This window comes from Emydura macquarii, unplaced genomic scaffold (genome assembly GCF_026122565.2).
Source record: "Emydura macquarii macquarii isolate MOO-44397 ecotype Brisbane River unplaced genomic scaffold, CSIRO-AGI_Emac_v2 contig_2994, whole genome shotgun sequence".
Taxonomy (NCBI): Eukaryota; Metazoa; Chordata; order Testudines; family Chelidae; genus Emydura; species Emydura macquarii.
In genome coordinates, this window is record NW_027133131.1 from 2,284,656 (window position 1) to 2,306,651 (window position 21,996).

Genomic DNA, 21,996 nt, shown 5'->3' on the forward strand with positions numbered 1-21,996 from the left:
GGCGGAGGGGGGGAAGAGAACCAGCCCCCCTCCCCCGCCGCTGCTCCCGGGGCGCTAGGACCCAGTGGAAGGTTGTCATCCCAGCCCTAGATTCCAGGCTCGCTTCCCTCGGTGTGACGTCAGCCAGCCGCCCCGTCTCTCTCTTGCCCCCCCCGGCCCCCCCCCCAGCACCGAGAGGGAGGAAAATGCTACTTTCCGTGCAGCCCCGGGCCGGGATCGCCCCCCTGGGCTACAAGGGCGGCAAAAAGGTAGGAGGGGGGCCGCGCCCCGCTGCCCCTGCGGCCCGCGAGAGAAGTGGGGGGGGGGAGCGGGGGGGTTCCCACGCTCCCCCCCCCCCCACACACACGCCGCCCGTGTTCCCCGCTCAGCCGCGGCCCGGCTCCGCCAGGAAGGGGCCGAGCCCCGCCAGCCTTTGGGGTTGGGGAAACGGGGGGGTCCCCCTCCCCCCATACACACACACTCCGCGACCCCCTCCCCCATCGCCGTCCCCTTTCCCCCCCCCCCCGCGTTCCCACGCCCCGCCAAGGGCGAAGCGCTGCGCCCCGCGGACTGGGGGCCAGGGGGACTCGCCTTTCCGGTCGCACCGGGCGGCCCCGGGGTGCGGGAGGTGTGTGTGTGTGTGGGGGGCTGATCTCCGCCCCGGGGTGCAGGGGCAGAGCGAGCCCCCCCTCTCTCGGGGGGGGGGGGGGGGGGGAGACGGGCTGGATTGTGGGTGAGTCTCACACGCGAGCCAGGCCTGGCTTTTAACCCTCTCCTGCAGCCGCAGATCCCAGCCCTGTCCCCCCCCCGCGTGGGCAGGTCCCGTGGCCTGGCGAAGGCACATGTGTGTGGGGGGGGGGACCCCCGAGGAGGGGACCCCCGTCTGCTCCCCACCTCCCCCGGCTCTGCCTGGCTCTGGGGATACCTGGGAGGGAGCTGGAAGGTGTGTGTGTGTGGGGGGGGCACTGTGTCCCCCTCGGGCCGGGCCGAAGCGGGGGTGGGGTGTCTTGGTGTGTATGTGGGGGGTCAGTGTTAAGGATTTAGGGTCTTGTTGGGATCAGGCTTTGGGGGGCTGGTGGGTTAGAGCCGGGAGGGGGGGCTGGGAGCCAGGATACTTGGGTTCTCTCCCCAGCTCTGGGAAGAGAGTATGGTCTAATGGTTAGTGATGGTGAGCCGGGGGAGGGGGGGCCAGGACTCCTGGGTTCTATCCCCAGCACTGGGAGGGGAGTGTAGCCTGGGGGTTCGCAGGGTAGAGGGAGCAGGAAGCCTGGGTTCCAGTCCCAGCTCTGCCACTGACTGGCTGTGTGACCTTGTGGGGGACAAGCCGCCTCCATCCTGCTCTGCGTGCCTCAGTTTCCCTGGCTGCAGAGCGGCGCGCAGGGTCTATAAATCCCACCGAGACCCTCTGCCCTTCACAGGCCTCCCTTACCGCACACAGTGCCAGCCCGGCCGCCGGGGCTTTCGACAGGAGCCGTGGGCCCGGACGCGCTGCCATTGCGGGGGTGATAGCTGGGCCTGTCCCACGGAGCAGGGATCCACTCAGCACTCGGGGGGCTCCCCCCCACCCCCTAATTCTCCCCTGTGTTCTTTGATTTCCCCCTCGAGGCCCGGATTACACCCAGATAGCTGGGTCTAGAGTCCAGGCGTCTCTCTCCCCTTTCGGGGCTACCCTTGTGCAGACGACACCTCGGCTTCCCCCCACCCCCCCACAGCTCCCTCATGTCCCCTCATGTGCCATGACCATCCTTAGCCCTGGACATGAGTTTGCAGCTACAGACCCAGAAGCCAGGACTGACGGGCCGGGCCTACCCACCCACCCCGCGGGTCTGCACACAGGCAGGCATCCCGGCCCCACGAAGTGTCCTCTACCGCGTCAGGCCTTAGGAGTAGCATGCCCGCAAGGGAGGAGAGGGTGAGCAAAATGAGCCAGCTGGAGAGATTTAAAATCATCCCTTTGTGTGTGGCAGGTTGTGCATGTGTGATCTGTCAGTTTCCAGTCTGCCTAACTTTATACAGGGGAGCGTGTGTGTGTGTGTGTGTGTGATCTGTGTGTGTCCGGGGTATAAGCGAGGGTGTTGTCTGCAGAGCACTGGCTTTTCTGTGGCAGAGCATCTACGGGGTGTGTTGGCATATGTTTTGGGTGCTTTTTTGGGTTGTGCACTTGCATTTCTTCGAACACCCCGTTTGTCTCGCGGTAGCTGCCGGTGTGTGTCGTGCGACAGCCGGTGTGGATTTGGGGCAGCAGCGGGCGTACGTGCACCTGTGACACAGTCGCTGTGTTGGTGTGCGAGGTGGTGAGGTTGTCTGTCTGATGACGTGCTGATGAATTTGCTTTAGTGTGTCTGTGTTGGAGCGTGGGTGATAGTCGTGTGTGTATGTCGGACTGGTGAGTCTGTGTGTGGCAGTCAGTGGGAGAGGGCGGAAAGCGACAATGTGGGTGTTTCTGTTGGTGAGTTTTTTGCACGCGCACACACACACACACACTACCGCACAGCCATTGCATTGGGGTGTGCGTTTGTGGAGGAGTCCTTGGGTGTGTGTTTTCCAGGGGTTTTTGTAGATGTGGGTTTCTAGTCTGCACACGGGCAGTTCTCCGCCACCTAACCCCCGCCCCCGAAGTCCCTAACGCAGCATTAGGCGGGGGGGGGGTCGGATCACATCTTCCCCGAAGTTAGGGGAATTTTTGCCTCCTAATTTGCTGACTTGTCTGAGTTACTCGTCTCTACTGCGGGAAACGCTCGGCGGGGAGCTCTGCTATCCTTGGACCTCCGAGCGTTGTTTATTGCAGGTACTTGGCTTGTTACGATGCAAAAGTGTCAGTTGCGTGGTTATTACTGGCGTTATTTTCCTAGTATTTTGCTCTGCGCCGCCCGTGTTAATGGGGCGCCTGGGACGACTTGTGAGGCCCTGATCCGGGAGGGGAGTTTCTAGCTGCTGCAGAAAACCACTTTGACCAAGAGCGTCATCGATTTTCAAGGCCCGACAGGAGCCATTGCGACCAGCTCCTCTGCCCTCCCTCCAGTCTTGCACCCAGCCCATAGCTTGTGGTTGAGCTAGGAGTAATATATCGTGATTTGAAAGGAACTTAGCTCTGAGTCCAGGGCCACCTGGTGTCCTGCCTGCGCCAGGGGCCGGCACCAGATGCCTTAGAGGAAGACATAGGAACCCCACCATTAGCCCACGTGGGATACTCAGCCCCTGCTCTGGGACTTATCCTGCTTGCTAATAGATAGACGTCGGTTTCAGCCATAAAGGATGAGGATCGGTCTCCGGGCTGGCTGGAGAAGAACTCCCATTTCGTGAGAATTGTCGCATTTTGTCATTTGTTTTTGTTCCACGTTCGGGGTGCGTTGGGGGGGTAAGAGACCACACAATAACCCAGGGCTCAGGCCATGTGCCTGGCACAGGGGAGGGGGGTCCACGCTACAGATTTCTGTTGGTACAGCTGCGTCACTACGGAAAATCCCCGAGTGACGCAGTTAGACCGACCTAACCCCTCGTGCAGACAGCGTTTTGTCGCTGGAAGGAGTTCTCCCAGCCACGCTGCTCCCAGAATGAACAGCAGCAGCTTTCCACTGCATCTCCTCTTATCATTATTAGTAAGAGGGCAGCGCCCCATAGGATGTCTGCCTGGCTTTGTGAACCTGACTCTGTGGGACCCGGGCCTGTGGAGTCCGTGTTTCCATGCTTGATCGTCCGTCCACACTGCATTGTCAACCTGGGTTAACAGCTGCTGGCTCCGAGTCCCCCCAGCCACGTGAACTTGTCCACACTGCGCTGCGCGGCCCTTCTGTCTCAGGGCTGAGCCTGGAGCTGTGTCCACACTGTAAAACGACAGAGCTTGGGCCTAAATCACCGCGGGCCGTGGGCTCTGGCTCATCCCCTGTCAGGGTCCTAGGAGCTGGGTCCTGAGGGCTTGCTGAGCCGAGTCAGACTGATTTGTGTGTGGATGGAAGCGGGGTTTGGCTCAAACCTGAGTCAGAGCCCGGCCTTGGTATGCAATGTAGACGTACCGAAGAGCCCCAGGTGTGGGCTAGGGCCCGCTGGTGCTAGGTGTGGGCCGGCAGGTCTCTGGGTGGAGGAGGCCTGGCTGCAGAGATATCTGACATGATGGTGTTTTGGTTTTGCTGGCTTTTGTTAGCGTTGAAATGAAACCCTCGGCCCTGCAGAGGTTTCTCCTTCCCCTCGTGAGCTGCCTGGGGGTAGGGGCCGTCACGTCAGTGCTGTGCCCGGCTCAGCGGGACCCCGAACCTTTAGACGCTCCTGCGAGCCGACTGGGAACTAATGCGCGTTATGTAGTGCAGCAGCCCCCTTTGCCCCGGGGTAACACGAGTGAACGGCCTTCCAAGGGGAGTGGTGGGGAGAGGGGGGCCAAAATCTTAACTGGCTTCCCCCCTGAGCTTGGTGCGTGTCTGGAGGGGATGTATGATGAGACCACATGCAAGGTCAGGTCGCCGAGCTGCGACTGCTGGCAGATCTCTCCAGCGGCCGGTGATGGGACGCTAGATGGGGAGGGCTCGGAGTTGCTACAGAGAATCCGTTTCCCCGGGGTCTGGCTGCTCCAAGGGTCCAGCTGGCCTATTTGGGGTCGGGAAGGAATTTTCCCACAGTTCAGATTGGCAGAGGCGCTGGGTGGGGGAAGGAGATTTCGCCTTCTTCTGGGGCATGGGCCGCTTGCAGGTTTAGACGATTGTCAGGGGTGGATTCTCTGGTCTTTAAAGCGTGATTTGAGGGCCTCAGGGACTCAGCCAGAGGTTAGGGGTCTGGCGCAGGAGCAGGGGGGCGGGGTTCTGGGCGGGAGATTAGACTAGAGTTTAGTCCTTTAGTTCTTAAAGTCGATGAGGCTGAGTTGGCAAGAACCAAGCCTGAAAAAGGAACTGTGGAACGGGAACCCCAGTCCTGAGCAGAACAATTACAACATGACCGTATAGGTGATGGTATGGAAATGTGGGCAGCGATGAGGCCGTGCGGCCTAGTGGATAAAGCATAGCCTGGTGTTCAGAAGGGCTGGTTCTATTCCCAGGTCTGCAGCTGGCCTGCCTCTTGGGCATATCGCTTCCCGCTCTGTGCCTCAACTTCCCCAGCTGTAAAATGGAGCCAGTGACCCTGCCTGTCCTTGGTAAAGTGCGGGAGAGCGGCTGCTAAGAACTCGGTGCCATTAATTTGATATTTGACACGTTTTCTGCATTTCTTTTAGTTAAAAATAAATAAGAGGCCAACAGACCTTGGTCCTGCACTCACTTCCACACGGGCTTCACGTCACGTTCCCGAGACGTGCCAGGAGCTCTTTTGCAGACCTGGCTCAGATGCTGGGCGCGGGGCCCTGGAAGCGGTGACCCCTGACTGCCCTGCAGTCCCGCCACCTAGGAGCATCTTCGGCCTGTCCTGGAATGAAATAAATCTTTTGGAATCTAGGTAGCACTAGAAAAAGAAATGTGCATTCAGGAAAGTCACGGTATCAGCCACACCCAGCTGGCATCACTGCCCAGGCATGTGTTGTTGTGATAGTTCATGATGTCACCAGCCATTTCCTCTGGAGGGGGGAAAACAAAACCGAGAGAGCGAGAGAGAGGACAGTTCTCCTGCCGGGCAGTGCAGCGTCACCGGAGGTTTCTGTCCATCTGTGAATGAGTCACCCCCGTGTCACTGCGGTTGGTGAATGCAAAGCGTGGCGGCGGCTGTGAGCAGCAGGGATTCATTTTTTCCACGAAGGTCGCAGAGTTCGGACCCCTGAAGTACATTTTGGCTCCCACGTTGGTTAGTTTTGATGGTGTTTCTTCCTCGGGTTTTGGTTTTAAATTCTCTTCTTAGACGTTGGTAAAACTTCAGACCAATACAAATAGTTCCTGCCGACACGGTGTTTTAATAACAGCAACGACCCCCCCCTTGCTCCCCGGCAGCACTAATCTCCAGGCACTTTACAGAGCTCCGCGTCACCCTTGTTGCGCAGATGGGGAAACTGAGGCACAGGGCCGCTGTGACTTGGTGGCGGCACCAAGGATTGAACCGAGCACTCTAGATACCCTGCCTTCCTCTCAGGGCCTTGGGCTAGTGCCTGGGAACCTGAGAGTGAAATTGACTCGAAACTGACTACAGGGAAATGGGAAACTGACCAGTCTGTTTTCACTATCTGAGGGGCCAACCCTGAGTGTTAAAAATCATGAGTTTAGCTTGAAAATCATGAGATTTTATACAAATTCTTCTTCGGCTCCTTCCTGTGTCTGAGCCTTTAGGGTCACACACAAGACATGTTTTCAAGCTTTTCCCTGCAACCAGGAGGGCTAGAAATTTACTCTTTCCTCCCTCCCCCCCAAGTAAAGCAGAGATTCTCACCTAATCCTCTGACTCCTGGAGCCGAGTCTTTCAGAGAAACACCAGGTATTGCAAAACTCACGATACAGTCACAAGCGTTGGCAATCCCTGGAGACCCGACCTGTAAAAAAAATCCAAACCCTCCAGGTGGAAAAGCAATTAGTACCTACAAGTCCCAGGCTTGGACCCAGCCCCACTTGTGCTTGGAGCTGTACAAACATATTTCAGTTCGTTCCAGTCCCCTCTGGGGCAGTGTCAAGAACCCCAGGCAAGGGGACGACTATTTCTTGAACAACTGCATTTGATAAATGTGCTCGGATCATCAGAGGCTTGGGATATTCAGAGGCAATTTAGGAAAACTGAAAATCTTGCCAGCACGTCCCAGCTTAGGGCTGCAACCAGCAGGCTCCAGAGTCTGTCTCCGTCTCTCAAGCCGTCCAGTTGACGCTGTTCCACTTTGAATAATGTGCTCACTGGGCCAGTTGGGGTCAGGGCCCTCACCTGGGCTAGGAGAGGTCTGCGTCAGGTGGAGCAGAGCATGGAGTCTGGCTTTCCCTGGGCTCTGATCACTGGGCTATCGGCTGTTCTGGGGGGGAGGCGCATCTCTTTGGCTCTGACCTGAAATCCCGCCCTGGCCTGGGGACCCGAGGAAAGTGACACCGAAACAGACGTTTCCAGGAGCAGTTTTGGTTTCCACAAACCGGCATTTCCCCCCATTTGGTTGGAAAAACTCCGGAGCCGCTGCAGTGCAGAAGTTGCGCCTCTTCACCCTCTCTGTCCAGCTCGTGCGCCTTTCCCGGGTGTATTGTGGTCCCCCCCCACCCTCCTGACCGCTGGCGGAGCTGGGCACTGTGAGCACAGAGCTTCCAGTCTAAAAAGCCAAAGCCTGGGAGGGGAAAGAGAGAGACAGAGTGGGGACATGCCTGAGGCTGCAAGTCAGGGCTGAGGCGTAGCTGGGAAAAGAACCCAGGAGTCCTGACGCATCCGTCCCTCCGACTGCATTTCTGCCTATGTTAGATTCACCAAACCCTCCTCACCCCCCTCATTGCTCTTAACATCACCTACCTTCCTGGTCTCAGCCCCAGGATGGGATGCGCTGCCTCTTTAAAACCCGCCCGCCTCTGAACTCCTCCTGTCGCCCTGGGCATGCAGCGTCTCTGGCACAGAGACTATGCCAGGCCCCCCCGTGTGCTTCGGTCACCGGCCCGGCGTGCTGCGGCTGGCAGGCGTCTCATACGTGCCGCGCTCTCCGCCCGGATGCAGAGTCCGAGCGACTTTGTGGGGACGGCGCTGTGATACGGCAGCCTGCAGGTGGGATTTTGATCGGGGTTAAGGGAGTTAGGCACCAATGGGACTCTGGCACCTAACTCCCCCAGGCTTTTTGGAAATGCCCCTTCCCCCCCGTGGGTGAAACTAGCCTGCTGTACCGGTTCCCGTTCCACATCCTGCAAGGCCCATTCTGATACAGGCCCCCCCCCCCCATTCCCTTTCTCTACCAGCTCAGCCATATCTCCCACCCCTCCCCGGGGCAGCGCTGCCTGCTGCGCCCCCTACACACCACCTGGGTTCCTCGGAAGCCGCCGGGCGTCTTTGGTAGAAAGCGTGTGCTCGCCTCGCACAGGCTGGGCGTGAATTTTGCGGCAGAGGGGTTTCAGCGTGTTTGTTTGCTTGCCTGTGTGGGCACGTCCGGGGAGCTGCTTCCTGCCCCTCCAAGCGGGCGGTGCTGGGACAGGGTTTGTTCTGCCCTCCAGTCTGGGAGGCAAAGGCAGAGCAAGAGCCGGTGGCGGGGAGGTGAAGCGAGACGCATCCCGGGGGCAGGGCACGCGGGGTTTCTCCGACACCGGGAAGCCCTCGCCGGGAGATGAGCCTTTCTCCAAGCTTTGGTGGAGCTATTGCTTGACCCGTGGCCGCGATCCCCTCTCTGAGCCGGGTGTGGGGAAAACCAGGCACAGAGGTGATGTGCTCAAGTTCCTGCAGGCAAACTGGACTCACCACAGGCGCCGCCCATCCCCTTCCCACCCCGTGCCTCAGTTTCCCCAGCAGCGACCTTTAGGCGACGCACAGGGAGGGGTTGATAGATTCGTATTTGCCAAGGGCTGTGAGCAGAACTTGGCTGATGAGCCAATGCGTGTGGGCCTCCAGCACGGCCCTCTGCTGCGTGGCACAGGAACTGCTCACATGTGGGCCATAGGCCCCGTACTGTTTAGCGCTAATGGAGATTCCCCCATTAACTCAGCGGGGCTGGGGCTTTTGGAGCATGGAGGGGGGGTGTCTGAGTTCTAGACTTGTAGCTGTTGTGATGCCTCCCACGCTCTGTGTCTCCCACACACAGGCCCTGCAAATTCTGGGGTGAGTTCTGCCGGCTGCCCCAGGGAGGAGCGTTGGACCAACCCCCTCCAACTTCCCCCACCCCGCTGCTGCCATCAGGTAGCAGGGAGCCGACTTTTGCAGAGGTTGATCCTCATGGCTAGCTGCCCTGCGGCGTCCTGGTCCCCCTCAGCCCAGGGGAGCCGGGGGTGACATTCCCGTGGGATCAGGGTCGGGCACCAGGAGGATCTGGCCCAGCGCAGGCCTCCTGCTGGCCGTGAGCCGCTTGGACCACACTCCAGATGGCCCCAGGAGCAGCACCTGCCTGGCAGCCGGAGTCTCTGTGTGCGGGCGAAGGGCTGAGCGTGCAGGCGCAGAGGTGAGGAGGTGGCGGGGTGAGGGGGGGGCCCATGGCCCTCACTCCAGACCCGCAGCCCCCTGCTAGCCCAGCCCTGGGGTCCCCACCCCCAGCTCTGCCGGTGCCCCTTGCTCCCGACCCGCAGCCCCCTGCTCTCCCGGCCCTGGGCCTCTCCTGAGCGCCGAGCCAGGAGCCCTTCCTGGATACTGCAGCGGTTTTGCAATGTGGAGCGACGCCCACACGGTGCCGATTCCCCCCCCCCTCGCCCTGGTGACGTCACGCAGCAAATCCCAGCCCAGCCTGGGGGGGGGGGAAGCGTGTCTGTGTCCAGCCCCCACGTGCATTGCACGCCCCTCGCATGCTGGGGCACAGGCATCCAGGCCTCGGTACGTGGCCCCTCCCTCCCATCCCCCAGGGCACACCCGGCCCTGCCAGGCTGGGGGTGTTCCTGGTCGGGGGGGGGGGTTGTCATGGGGGTACAGCTGTGAAGGGCTTTGACAGTGACCCAGAATCCCCCCATCGGGGCTAGGCCAGGCCGGGGAGGGAGGGTGGTTCCAGGCAGGTGGGAGCTGGCTTTGGGTCGTTGTGGGGGCGTCTCTCCCCCCAGCTGTGCCCCTTGAGCTCCTGCCCCAGGCGTGGCGAGGCGGGTCACAGCCAAACCTGTGTCGGGCCCCAGGGCAGCGGCTGAGCGGAGTCACGGGACCCCCCAGGAGCGTGTGGGCCGGTGGCTGGGAGGGGGCCGGGCTCCTGGCTTCCCTTCATGGCTCTGCCACTGAATCCCCGCGTGACCTTGGCCACGTCCCTTAGCGCCTCAGCCGGCTCTGCTGTGCCGGGCTGGCCGGTGTCTTACGCTGCTGCTTGTTCCACAGAGCACCCGAGCGGGGCAGGGCCTTCCCTGCAGAGACGCTCCCAGCCCTGGCGCTGGCATAGCGGGCGGAGGCTGCCAGCCGGCCCGGGTTCCTCTGCTCCATCGCGCCAGCCCTGGGCAGAGGCATGTGCAGGTTCCCCCTGGGCTCCTGGGGCCGGGGGTTTCAAAGCGGGAGGCTCCGGGCCCTGTGGCCGGCAGGAAGTTCAGAGGCAAACAGCGAAGTCCCGAGGTGGCCGCAAGGGGAGGGCGCCAGGACTCCTGGGAACTCTCCAAGTGACCCTGGTGTGTGTCCGTGGGGGGAGGGGGGCAAGTCCTTCCCACTCTGTACCTCGGTTTCCCACCCTGGGTCTCGGGAGCTCTTTGAGGCCGAGAGTGGCTGTCGCTCTGTGTCCGGGCAGGGGGCAGTCGACGCAGCCTCTCTGCACACTCAGGCAGCTGGTTCTCTGCGGTGGGCGCTCGGCGCGGCCGGAAGGAGGCCCCCCCCCCGGCTCCCTTTGACCTGCAGGCTGAGAGCCTGGGGCCCGAGTCTGGGCTGAGTTTACCCGGCTCTGCGCTGGTGCCCACGTTCGGAGTCTCTGACCCCCTGCGCCGTGCAGTGGGGCGCGGCACGGAGCCCGGCCCAGCTCCACTGGCCCCGGCCCCACCGGCCCCGGCCCCGGCTGGGGCACGCGGGTGCTTTGAAAGCTCGTGCTGTGACCCTGAGGGAATCTGGCCGGCTCTTGGCCACGGCTGACTCAGCCAGCGCCGTCCTGCGCTGGGAGATAAACCCCGGGAGCTGGGGCGAGTCCGGCTGCTGCGCGAATAAGATAGGCCGAGCAGCACGACCTCACCCTGTGCAGTGGGGCAGATGGGGAAACTGAGGCATAGATGGGGGTTGGAAGGGACTCATGGCAGAGTGGGGACTTGTCCCCAGGGGAGTGGGGTCGGGGAGCCCAGGGCAGGGCTATCAGGGGGCTGTGGGTCAGGATTGAGGGGCACCGGCAGAGCTGGTGGGGGAGGGGGGTTGTGAGGCTCCAGGTCCCAGGTTCGAGACTCGAGTTGTGACCCTGCCTCCCCCCCCCCCCACCGCAAATAACTTTAATTGAATTGTTCGGAGCAGCTTTCCTCATTGGCCAGCTCATCGTGATAACTCAGCCAATGGCCTCATGGCTGGGTTCAACTTGTTTACATGCTGCGTTCCCATTGGTTGGAGTTGGCTGCTCTGATGGTGGCAGCATGGGGGGAGGGGCAGGGTGTGCTCAGATGGGGGGCGGGGCAGCGTTTCTGACCCTCCCCCCCAGTGGGAACTGCCCCCTCCCCAGGCATTTGGGCCTGGACCCATCAGGCTGGGTGGGAGGGGGCAGGGGGCACCCCCTACCCCCCCCCCCCCGGCCTTGTGCCATCAGCTGTGCCCAGGAGGGTTTGCGCCGGCTCCTAAATCCCACGGCCCTGCCGGCCCCCTGCGGGCAGTACAGGTCGGGGTGAGGGGACCCCGGGCCATCTCAGCCCCAATGTCCCTCTGCTCCTCCCCAGAGGTGGCTGCATGTCCCAGGTGCTGCGGGCGGGGGAGGGCTCTGGAAGTGGCCTGGGACCAGGGGTTGTTACCGCCAGTTCCGGGGCAGCTCCCTTTGCTGTTTCTCTGCTCCCCCCACCCCATGCCCTCTTGCCACCCCGCTGGGCAGCATCTCTGCTCTTCCCCGAGACCCCCGGGCAGGAGGGGAGCGGGTGGGGGCGGCGGAGGACAGAGCAGAAGCGCTGGAGGGGGAACGTGGGCCGCGGATCCCACTGCCCCCACCAAGACCGCCACCGGAGGGAGCCCCGCCCCCCCATCTCACTGGCTCCTCCCCCTCTTGTCTCCCAGCAGCCTTATGTGTCAGTGGCCCAGCAGATGGCGCCCCCCAGCCCCAGCGGCAGCAACAACAACAGCAGCAGCAGTGGTGGAGGCGGGGGCCAGCTGAGCAAAACCAACCTGTACATCCGGGGCCTGCACCCGGGCACCACGGATCAGGACCTCGTCAAGCTGTGCCAGCCGTACGCCAGGACAGGGGAGGGGCCTGCGTGGGGGGGGCTGGGCCTGGGGGGGTCTGGGGGGTGTGAGAGGATTGGGGCAGATGGGGGCAGGGTGTGTGTGCGGGGGGGGCAGGGATGTGGGGTCCCGCTGGGCAGCAGCCCCCAGAGGGCGGATCTGGCCCCACGGTGGGCGAGGAGCTGTGTGGGGTAGTGGGGGGACGGTCCCCGCTGCGACCTCGGCTCACCCCGGCCGGGAATGCTGCAACCGTCCCAGGCCTGGCCCGTGTGGGTCGGTTCAGGAATGCGCCAGGCGTGGGGGGAGCGGCTCCGGGAGCTGCTCTCAGCTGGGGGAGGGGGTCCCTCCTTCAGGGTGGGGTGGGGGCGTCTCCATCACACCCCGATATTTCTGTGGCCTGGAGCCTCCTGCTGGGACGGGGCTTCGCCCCTGTGGGGCACCCGGGGGAACCGGCTCCTGTGTAGAGTTAATCCAGCCTCACTAACAGCCCTCCCGACAGGGTCAGCGCCACCCCCCATTTGCAGATGGGGAAACTGAGGCACAAGGAACAGATAAAGTGGGAGGGGAGCGGAGGCTAGTGGTTAGAGTGGGGCGGGGGATGGAAGCCAGGACTCCTGGGTTCTCTTCCCACCTGTGCCATTGGCTTCCTCTGTGACTGTGGGGAATTCACTCCCCTGCCCCCTTCTGCCTCAGTTTCCCCACCACCCATTTCCATGGGGGGTGTCCCTGCCATATCCCCTGCCCTGCCTTTGGGCTCAGGGGGTCCCCCCACCCCTCCTGACCCATGGAGCTGAGTGGCGCCAGGCATTTGGCCTGTCCGGCAGCTGGTCGGATTTCCTCCCCCACCCTGCCGGTCTGGTCCCTCCCCGCCAGGAAATCCTGCCAGGGCTGACCCCGAGGGGGGATGGGCTGTTTCCCTTCCCTGCCTCTCCCCCTGGGGTGGGGGGGTGGAGGGGGGCTGGTTCAGAAGGCATTCCGCCCCATGGCTGCTGCATCCTGGGGGAGGGAAAATTCCCCCCACACACACTCCAGGGTCAGGAATTAGCTGAGGGTATTGCTGCGCACCCCCCCCCCCCCCAAAATCCATCCTTTAACCCTTTCCTGGCTGGGAATCTTTCTTAGCTGGCACCAGTGGGAATTTGCCCCAGGTTCATTGATGCTCCAGGAGCTCATCCGCCCCCCCCCAGCCGCTGGGGCAGCAAAAGCTGCAGCCTCCGCCCTGGATGCGGGATTTGCCTTCGCTTCTCTATTAAACAGCCCCCCCGCACCCCACCCCAGAGGTGGCTGCATCTCAGTGCTGGGCGAGGGGTCCCCGTATAATCAGCCCAGCCCAGCCCACCCCCGAGGCGACCACATCTCCGCACCGGGTGATGTTTGGGGGGGGGGGGGCAGGCACCGTGGGATGCCCCGGGTTATGGGTCCCGCTGGCTGCTCTGCCCCATGCCCACCGTAACTCCCCTCTCTGGTGTGTCCCCCTCCCCCCCCCCAGGTACGGCAAAATCGTCTCCACGAAAGCCATCCTGGACAAGACGACCAACAAGTGCAAAGGTGAGGCTGGGCTGGGACGGGCAGGGAGCCGGGGGGCAGGTAGGGGGGCAGTTTGGGGCACAGGTGGAAGCAGATTGGAGGTGGGGAGGAGAGGCTGGTGGGGGGGGGCTGCGGGGGGAGGGGGGGTCTGGATGGCACTTTGCAGAGAGGCAAGCGTGAGGGGTTCTGGGAGTGAATTGGGGGGTGTCTGAGGGGGCACTGCTGGGGAGTGGGGCCAGTGCTGGGGGGCCATGGGTGACACCCACCTGGCAGAGGGCCGGTCACCCTGTGCCGGGAGCAGCATTCCTGGCATGCCAGGCATTTCTGAGGGGGAGGGAAAGGGAGAATGGGGAGGGGGAGCTGCCACCTGCGGGGGGAATCCCCACCCTCCATGTGACCTGCAGCCTGGGACACCCCCTCCCCCATCTGACTCACCTGTGCGGGGGCCCTCCAGGGACAATTCCTGGAATGGGGAGAGCAGGCCCCAGCTGGGGGCGCTCCCCCCCCCCCGCCCTGCGGTCAGTGCTGGCCCCCCTGCCGTGTGGGGGGGAGGGTCACTGACTTCTGGGACCCTGCTCAGGGAGGCCCCTGTTGCTTTCCCCAGGAGTCGGGGCTCTGGATAAATTCCAGCGAGGGGTCCCTGTTATATCCAGCCCCTGCGCCCCACCCCAGAGCTGGCTGCATCTCAGCGCTGGGCGAGGGAGGCGGTGAGACAAAAAACCGCAACCTCCTTGATATCCAACCCAGGCGCTCTGGTCCAGAGCTGCCAGAGCCTCCTGGCCCCCCAGCTCCCTGCCCCTTTCCCAACCCCTCCCTTCTTCTCTCCCAGGCTACGGCTTTGTGGATTTCGACAGCCCCACGGCGGCGCAGAAGGCCGTGACGGCGCTAAAGGCCAGTGGGGTGCAGGCCCAGATGGCAAAGGTAAGAGCCCCAGATGCCCTCTGGCAGCATGGTGATGGGGGGGCATCAGCCTTGGGGGGGGGCCTGGGGAGAGAGAAAGAAGCTGCGGGGGGGGAAGGCGGGGGTGATCCACTGTTGGCCTCCTCCTAAAGCCCTGAAAGAGTTAATGGATCCAGCCATAGGAGCTTCCCCCCCGCCCCCCCCCTGTCTCAGCCCCAATCCCCAGCAGCCCCCCCGAGGTGTCCCCCCCACCCCACCCCAGGACGTGACACCTGCTCTGCAGGTTTGTGACTCGCCTTGGAGGTGGTTGGGCACCGGCTTTGCCTGGGTGGCTTTGGGGGGGCGCCCGGGTGACCCCGCTGTGGCCAGAGACAGGGCTACGGGGGGTTTACGAGGGGGGGGGCTGATCCCAGGCCAGGCGACAGCCGCGCGGGTGGAGCCTTCCCAGTCCAGATTTGGACTCGCTGGTGCCTCAGTCCCGACCTGCAGCCCCCTGCGGGGGGGAGGGAGGGGGAAGCCAGCCTTCGGGGGAGGGGGTCCGTGGGGGGGGGCACTGGGGCGGCCCTTCACAGCCGTGTTTCCATAGCAACAGGAGCAGGACCCCACCAACCTGTACATCTCCAACCTGCCGCTCAGCGTGGACGAGCAGGAGCTGGAGGCGATGCTGAAACCCTTCGGGCAGGTGGTCTCCACCCGCGTCCTGCGCGACCCCAACGGGGCCAGCCGCGGCGTCGGCTTCGCCAGGTCAGGGCCGGGCCCCGGGGGGGCGTGGACGCTGGGAGGGACGTGGGGGGAGGGGGCCGTGGGCCGTGGGGGGGGGGGGGCGTGGGTGCAGGGCAGATGTGGACCCTGTGGAGGGAGGTGGGCGCAGGGGGACATGGGTGCGGAGGGGAGGGGGATGTGGGCCCTGGGGGGGACATGGGCTGGGGGGGGGGCTGGGGATGGGCCCTTGGGGGGACGTGGACTGCGGGGGGACATGGGCTGGGGGGGCCGGGGGCTCAGACCTTTTCTCCCTCCCTAGGATGGAGTCCACAGAAAAGTGTGAAGCCGTCATCACCCACTTCAACGGCAAATACATCAAGACCCCCCCAGGGATCCCAGGTGGGCGGCACGGCCTCGCGGGGGGGGGGGGGGGGGGGGGGCAGCAGGAGCTGGGCAGGGGGCTTCTCTAGAGTGACTATCCCGACGAGGGGCCGTTCCCTTCGGGGTCGGACTCCCGCCAGGCTGAACTCAGGAACAACTGGGGTAGTGGGGGCTGCGGGTCGGGAGTGAGGGGCACCTGGGGGGGCCCAGGACGGGGAGGGGGGTGGGGGCATGGGGCAGGAGTGAAGCCTCCCTCTCTGTGTCTCTGGGCAGCCCCCTCAGACCCGCTGCTTTGCAAGTTCGCCGACGGGGGGCAGAAGAAACGCCAGCCCCAGGGGAAATACGTGCAGAACGGCCGGGCCTGGCCGCGGGACGGCGACACGGTGAGCCTGGCTTCTGGAGGGGGGGGGGGGGAGGCAGCCCCTCGCCTTGTCCAGGGCCCCCAGACCCCCCTTTCCAGAGACCCCCAGCCACTCTCTGCTCCTGGGTGGAGGGGGGGCTGCGGGGTCCCCTCTCTAGCAGTATGGCTGTGTGCCCCCAACCCGCAGGCTGGCTGTGTGTGTGTGGGGGGGGGGGGTGATTAACCCTGGGGTGCAAGTGAGCCAGTCCCTGAGAGGCTGGGGCAGGGCTACAGCTGCCTTGGGGGAGCGACGTGCTGGGATGGGGAGGTCGTGGTGGTGGTGGTGGTGGTGGGGGGTTCCTGAGGTTGGGCGGGGGTGGAGGCTGTGCCCCTGGGCGGGCCTGATCCTGGTGTTGTGTCCCCACAGGGTGGCATGACCCTGACCTACGACCCCACCACGGCGCTGCAGAACGGGTGAGTCCGTGTCCCCCGTTTCCCCCCCCCCGTTCCCCCGGCAGAACATTTCCCACGAGCCCCGTAAGTCAGTGTGGGGGGGGCCCGGCCCCTAGCTCTGCGCCTCCCACCCTGGAGCTTAACCTGTAATGCCCAGGCTCCAGTGCGCAGCGTGTTGTGTGTTGGCCGGGGGGAGGGGGGGGTTTGCCCTTGCCACCCACCCTGGCGCTTAACCCCGTGACGCCCGGCGCCCTCCTCCCCCCGCAGGTTCTACCCGACCCCCTACAACCTGGCGCCCAGCAGGATGATCGCTCAGACCACGCTTGCCCCCTACCTCCCGTCGCCCGTGTCCTCGTACCAGGTACCAGCGCCTGCCCACGGAGCCTCCTGCCACGGGGCTGGGGGGGGCCGTGTCGGGGCGTGATGCTTGGCTGGGGGCTGTGTCGGGGCTGGGGGGGCCGTGTCGGGGTGTGACCCCCCGATGGGGCCAGGCTGAGGACCCCACTGACACCCCTCTTCGCCCGCAGGTTCACAGCCCGTCCTGGATGCACCACCAGTCGTACCTCATGCAGCCCACGGTGAGGCCGGCCGAGCCCCCCCCCTCCTCCCGGCCCTGGGGCAGCCCCCGGGGCTCTGCGGCCCCGTGTCTCTGGGCCCATGAGGCCACTGGGGGGGGGAAGCGGGGGCCCAGAGGAAGCAGCTCTGACATCATTTCCTGGTGGCCATGGGACCCAAATACATCACTTCCTGTTACTCATAGGGATGTCATTGCCAACAGGAAGTAATGCATACAGACATTACACATCACTTCCTGTGTCTCACTTGGCCTCTGACATCATTTCCTGAACAGCCTTCCCACCAGGGAAAGGGCCTTTCTGGTGCTAGGTTCTCAGCCGGCCCCGTCCCAGCCACAGTCTTACGCTGATTGGCCGTACCGGCTCCCGTGGCCCTAGGCTCCGCCCCTGGCCCGGTGCTGATTGGCCATACCAGCTCCCCTGGCCCTAGGCTCCGCCCCTGGCCCAGTGCTGATTGGCCGTACCGGCTCCCGTGGCCCTAGGCTCCGCCCCTGGCCCGGTGCTGATTGGCCGTACCGGCTCCCGTGGCCCTAGGCTCCGCCCCTGGCCCGGTGCTGATTGGCCGTACCGGCTCCCGTGGCCCTTAGCACCCCCTTGCCACGTCCCTCTCCTCCCGCCCCCCTCTGACCCCTCTTCTCGCTCCAGGGGACGGTGCTGACGCCTGCCATGGACCACGCCATTTCCATCCAGCCCGCCTCCATGATGGGACCCCTGGCCCAGCAGCTGGGCCACCTTTCCCTCAGCAGCACTGGCACGGTAAGGCCCCCGTCCACCGGCCCCAGGGTGCCAGGGCGGCTCCTTTGGCCGCCAGCCGCCCCCTCACGTCTCCTTTCTCCCTCTCCAGTACATGCCAGCGGCAGCAGCTATGCAAGGAGCTTACATTCCTCAGTACACGCCCGTGCCTTCCTCCAGCATCTCAGTTGAGGTAAGGGCCCCGTTCCAGGCTCGGGGCGTAGCCGGAGGGGCTAGGCTGGGCCGCAGCCACCAGCCGTGGGTTCTGATCTCCCCTCCGTAGGGCTTTCCATGTTAACCAGCCCAGCCTCCCCACACGCCTCTGAAATGCAGCCACCTCTGGGGTGGGGCGTGGCAGCTGGCAGGGACACCTGTCTCCGGTTTCGGACCGGCCGGCTGGCACCGGCTCGGCACGGGGCGTCGGCTGGGAGGGAAGAGCATCCCCCAGCACTGCTTGCCGCCGCGCCCCTGCCACCCCCCTCCCCATCTCCCGTCCGCTGCCGAGGCTGGTCAGGAGCGGGGTGCGGGAGCCGGGCCAGTGTCACCCGCCCCCCCCAACCTCCTCGGGCTTGGCTGCCTTTCAGGAGAACAGCGGCCAGCAGAGCCAAGTGGCTGTCGAGTCTCCGTCAGATCACGCTGCCTACTATCAATACAGCAAGTAACGGCAGGTAAGGGCGGGGGGCGCCGGCTCCCATCTGACACCAGGGCGGGGGGCTGGCTGGCTGGGGGCGGGCAGGGAATGGGACATTGGGCCTGTCCTCTCTAGGGAGCATCAGGGCAGGGGGCTGGCTGGCTGGGAGGGTGGGGAATGGGACACGGGGCCGGTCCCCTCTGTGGGTATCTGATCAGGGTTTTGTCCCTTCTGCTCTAGGCAAAAACCGCCCCCCGCCCCCCTCCAGCCTCAGTGACCCTGTCCTCTCCCTCTTAAGCTGGACCCGGTGCGTCTGCTCCGAGCGCTTGCCCCGGGGGAGAAGACAGCCGCCACGGTTTTCGTTTTCTGCTGCACCTAAAGAAGATCGAATCCAGTTTTCTTTTTCTTCGTTCGTTTCTTTCTTTTGCAAAGGAAACAGTTTTGTAAAAAACAAACAAAACAAACAAACAAACAAAAAAAAAAAAACCCAACAAAAAAACGGACAAACTGCAATAGACTCAGCTCACCAAGGAACCAAAGCGGTGGAACGGGGGGGCCGGAACCGATCCGCTTGGCGTGGACGGACAGATGGACGGAGGCCTGTTTTAATATGAGGAAAACCATGCGTTTGGTTTATTTTTTGTTGTTCTTTTTAAGAAAACCCTTTTTTGGGGTGGTTGTTTTTTTTTTTTCTTGGTTCTTTCGGGAACGGGGCAGCCCCAGCAGGGCGGGTCTGGAGCAGAGCGGCTGCAGATCCCAATCTCTGGGACCATCCGCGTTTGTCGTTGGCTTTTTTTTCTTTTTTTTTTTTTTTGTCCTTTAAAAGGATTATTTTTCGTCCCTTCCTTTTTAATTTCTCTTTTTTTTTTTTAAAAGGAAAATATGCAACGTTTGAACACTTTTGTTTTGTGGCGAGGCTGTTTTTGGATACACCGCTCCCTGGCCGATCCTGCCCATTCCTCCTCCTCCCCCCCGCCCCATCCGGACGCTTCTCCACGCCTGAATGCCACTGTAGGATAAAGAATTTTTTTTCCCCGGGGGGGGGGGAAGGGGTTGCTTGAAAATAAAATAAAAAGAAGAAGAAAAAAAAAAAAAGGAAACGCCACAAAAACCTACAAAAAAGCCCCGACGTTTATTTGATGGTTTTGCTTTTTTCTCCCGTGTTTTATAAAAAAGGAAAATCTCCAAAAAAAAAAAAAGAAAGAAAGAAAGAAACACTAAAAAATAATGTATCTAATGAAACAAAAACCTAGCAGGACGCAGTGACTTTGCGGCAGGAGGACGAGACGGGAGATGCGCTGCATCGGGGACTGGCTGGCGGGATCCCGGGCAGGGCAAAGCTTTGCCACGTTCTCCCTTCCAGGACGCGGCTGGTTGGAAACCTCTCGGCTCTTCTCCCCGCGTGAGCTTCGCTGGCCGGGACAGCCTCTTGCGTTGGACTCCGGCTTGGACTGGGGGGGGGGATTTGTGGTCTCTCTCTGCTCCGTCTCCCGACGTACAGTGCTTGGATCTGCCCCCGCTCCAGAGGAGGGGAGAACCAGGTGCCTCCGCCAGCGCCTGGGTCAGGAATCCGGACGCGCGCCCCCCCCCTCGCACTCCTTCCAAAAGCCTGGTGTCGCTTTCTGCGTCACCAGTGACGTCTTGTGCTTCCGGACTCTCTGTCCCTGCCCACGCACCTACAGCCCGGGGGGAGCCGGAGCCGGCGCCGGCTTGGTCCCGTCCGCCCTGTGGGATACACAGTGCCTTCGCTGCCTGCGTTTCGGACCGTGCCACTCTGCTATTGTGGTGACTTCCCCGTTCCCCCCCCCCCCCCTCATCCCGCCCCCCCGGGCTGCTGTGATCCGGGCGGGGCATCACACAACGCCTCCCCCCCCTCCCCCCCACCCGCTGCCCTTCACTGTGGTAGGAACAGCCAACGGGCCCCCCCCCCCCTGCACCCACCTAGATGGACAGGCTGGGGGCGGAGGGGGCTGTGGCATTCTGAGCGTGGCTGGATTTGCCCCCTTCCGCCCGAGAGGGGGTGCTGGGGGTGGGGGGTGGCGGCTTTTTCTCGGGGAGGGGCATTTAGCACCTTGAGCTGCTGCTGCCCTCGCTGCAGGGGGGTTCTCGTTTCTATGCACATCCCAGCCCCTCCCGGCTCCCCCCTCCCCACGCACGCCCGAGTAGGAGGTAGGACAAGTGCAATAAACTGCAACGCTGCCCCCCCCCGTTCCCCCCCTAAAATCTCTTCTACCTGGAGACCAAGCTCTTAAAGGTACCAGGCACTTTAGACTCACCTGCATGTTCTCAAAACAACACCCCCCCCCTTTGTGAATTGCTCTGCTGTGATTCCGCCCCCCTGCCCCATTTCCAGGAGCCAGATGGTGCTAAACCTTCCCCCTGCCCTGCTGGATAGACACCCCCCCCCCCAGCTGGCACAGCCCCCCCTTTCCCCCCAATATCTGTTACATTTGATAGACTGTGAAACAGACAGACTGGTCCCTTCTCCGAGGGAAATTCTGGCCCCCTGCATCCCTGCGCACCCCCCAAACCCTTTCCTGCCCAGTCCTAACCCCCCCCAGGCTGTGGGGGTGGCCTGACCCACCCCGTTGGAGAAAATACCCCTTATGCAGTTGACAATCAGTGATGTTAATATAGCATGCGCGAGTGAGTTGTGTAGCAGTGAGAGAAGCCGGGGATGGGAGCCGGGAGGTAGCCCCGGCTGGGGGGTTTGTAGAAGAGGCAATGGGGGAGAGAACCGGGGCAGGAGAACTGCATGGGCCCGGGGGGGGCGGCCCCAGCCCCGCAGCCAAGCTGTACCTTTCCTCCCTAGACACGGAAGCCAAAATGGCGGCAGGGGGCTGATGAAAGACACCCCCTGTCCCCCCCCGAACTAATTCAGGCTGGGCCTCGTCCTGCAGGCCGTTCTCAGTCAAAGCAGCGGGTCCCTGCTGGACCCATCTGCTGGAGGGGGGGGGGATTGGCCAATGAAATGCCTGAATCCTTGTGGCCAAGCCGTGGGCATCGGGCCGTCGCCCCCCTTTGCAAACTGCGGTGCCAGTGTGGGCTGGGCTTGAACCCGGGACCAGAGGGGGGGGGGGGCGGGGATGGGACACTCCCCGGTGGCAGTGGAAAAAGCCACCCTGATGGCGGCTTCATCGCCCCGAGGGCGGGGGGGGTGGCATAGCTGCCTGGGCGCGTGACCCGCGTTGGCTTCGGACAGTTTCTGAAGCACTGGGCTGCCGCCGGCCCCTGGGGGGGGGCAGAGAGCGCGGGGGCAACCCAAGAGAGCGGCAGACTGTGGCTGCCCCCCCGGCAGCTGAAGCTTTTTTTGTGCTTTTTTGGTGAAGTTTCCTTTTTGTCTTTAATATAAAACCCCAGTTCCCGGGCTGTGGCTCAGGGGCTGCTCCCTGCCCCCTGCCGGGGTGGGGGCGGGGGGAACTGTGGGGTTTTCTGCTCAGACAGTCTGGCTGTTAATTGCCAGCTTTTGGGGCCATGCGGGGGGGGGGGGGGCCCTGCTGGCTCTAGCATTGGGGGGGGGGGTTGGCGTCGTCGGTTGAATGGGTTTGTTGCAGGTTGCATGGAGCTTTTCTTGACTGCAGGGCTGGGGGAGGGGGGTGGGCATCGGGGGGGGGGGGACAATTCGAGGCAGGTTGCCTTGTAATTGTCTGCCCCCCCCCCCCCCCCCGCCCTCAGGCCTGCTGGTTGCTTTTGGGGGGGGGGGGGGCGCCAGACTCGCACAGCAGATGCCATGTGCCCAGAGCGCTGGCGTCTCCAGCAGGCCCAGCTGGGCATTGGGGCAACTCTCCCATCCATGGCAGCTGCATTTTTTTTGGGGGGGGGGGGGCAGGGTCTCTGTCCCCAAGACCCCCCCCCCCCCCAACACCTCAGCACTTTGTCTATTTGTAATAAACATGGGGGGGGGGGGGCTCTGTAGACATAAGCTA

At 63.2% G+C, this 21,996-nt stretch overlaps 1 protein-coding gene across 2 annotated transcripts; it reads left to right on the top strand.

Moving 5' to 3' along the window:
* The first annotated feature begins 164 nt into the window (after positions 1-164).
* Positions 165-21,409, top strand: RBMS2 (RNA binding motif single stranded interacting protein 2). Of its 2 annotated transcripts, none has more exons than XM_067529663.1 (14): positions 165-248; positions 11,668-11,834; positions 13,319-13,377; positions 14,186-14,277; positions 14,843-15,000; positions 15,278-15,357; positions 15,613-15,722; positions 16,107-16,153; positions 16,400-16,493; positions 16,660-16,710; positions 17,353-17,463; positions 17,552-17,632; positions 18,024-18,107; positions 18,311-21,409. In XM_067529663.1, exons 1-13 carry the CDS (start codon positions 186-188, stop codon positions 18,099-18,101), a joined length of 1,191 nt encoding a protein of 396 aa, XP_067385764.1. In that variant the 5' UTR covers positions 165-185; the 3' UTR covers positions 18,102-18,107; positions 18,311-21,409. The 2 variants fall into 2 exon arrangements, with proteins under 2 accessions (XP_067385764.1, XP_067385762.1); XM_067529661.1 differs by having other exon boundaries at positions 169-248; positions 11,665-11,834.
* The last annotated feature ends 587 nt before the right edge of the window (positions 21,410-21,996 follow it).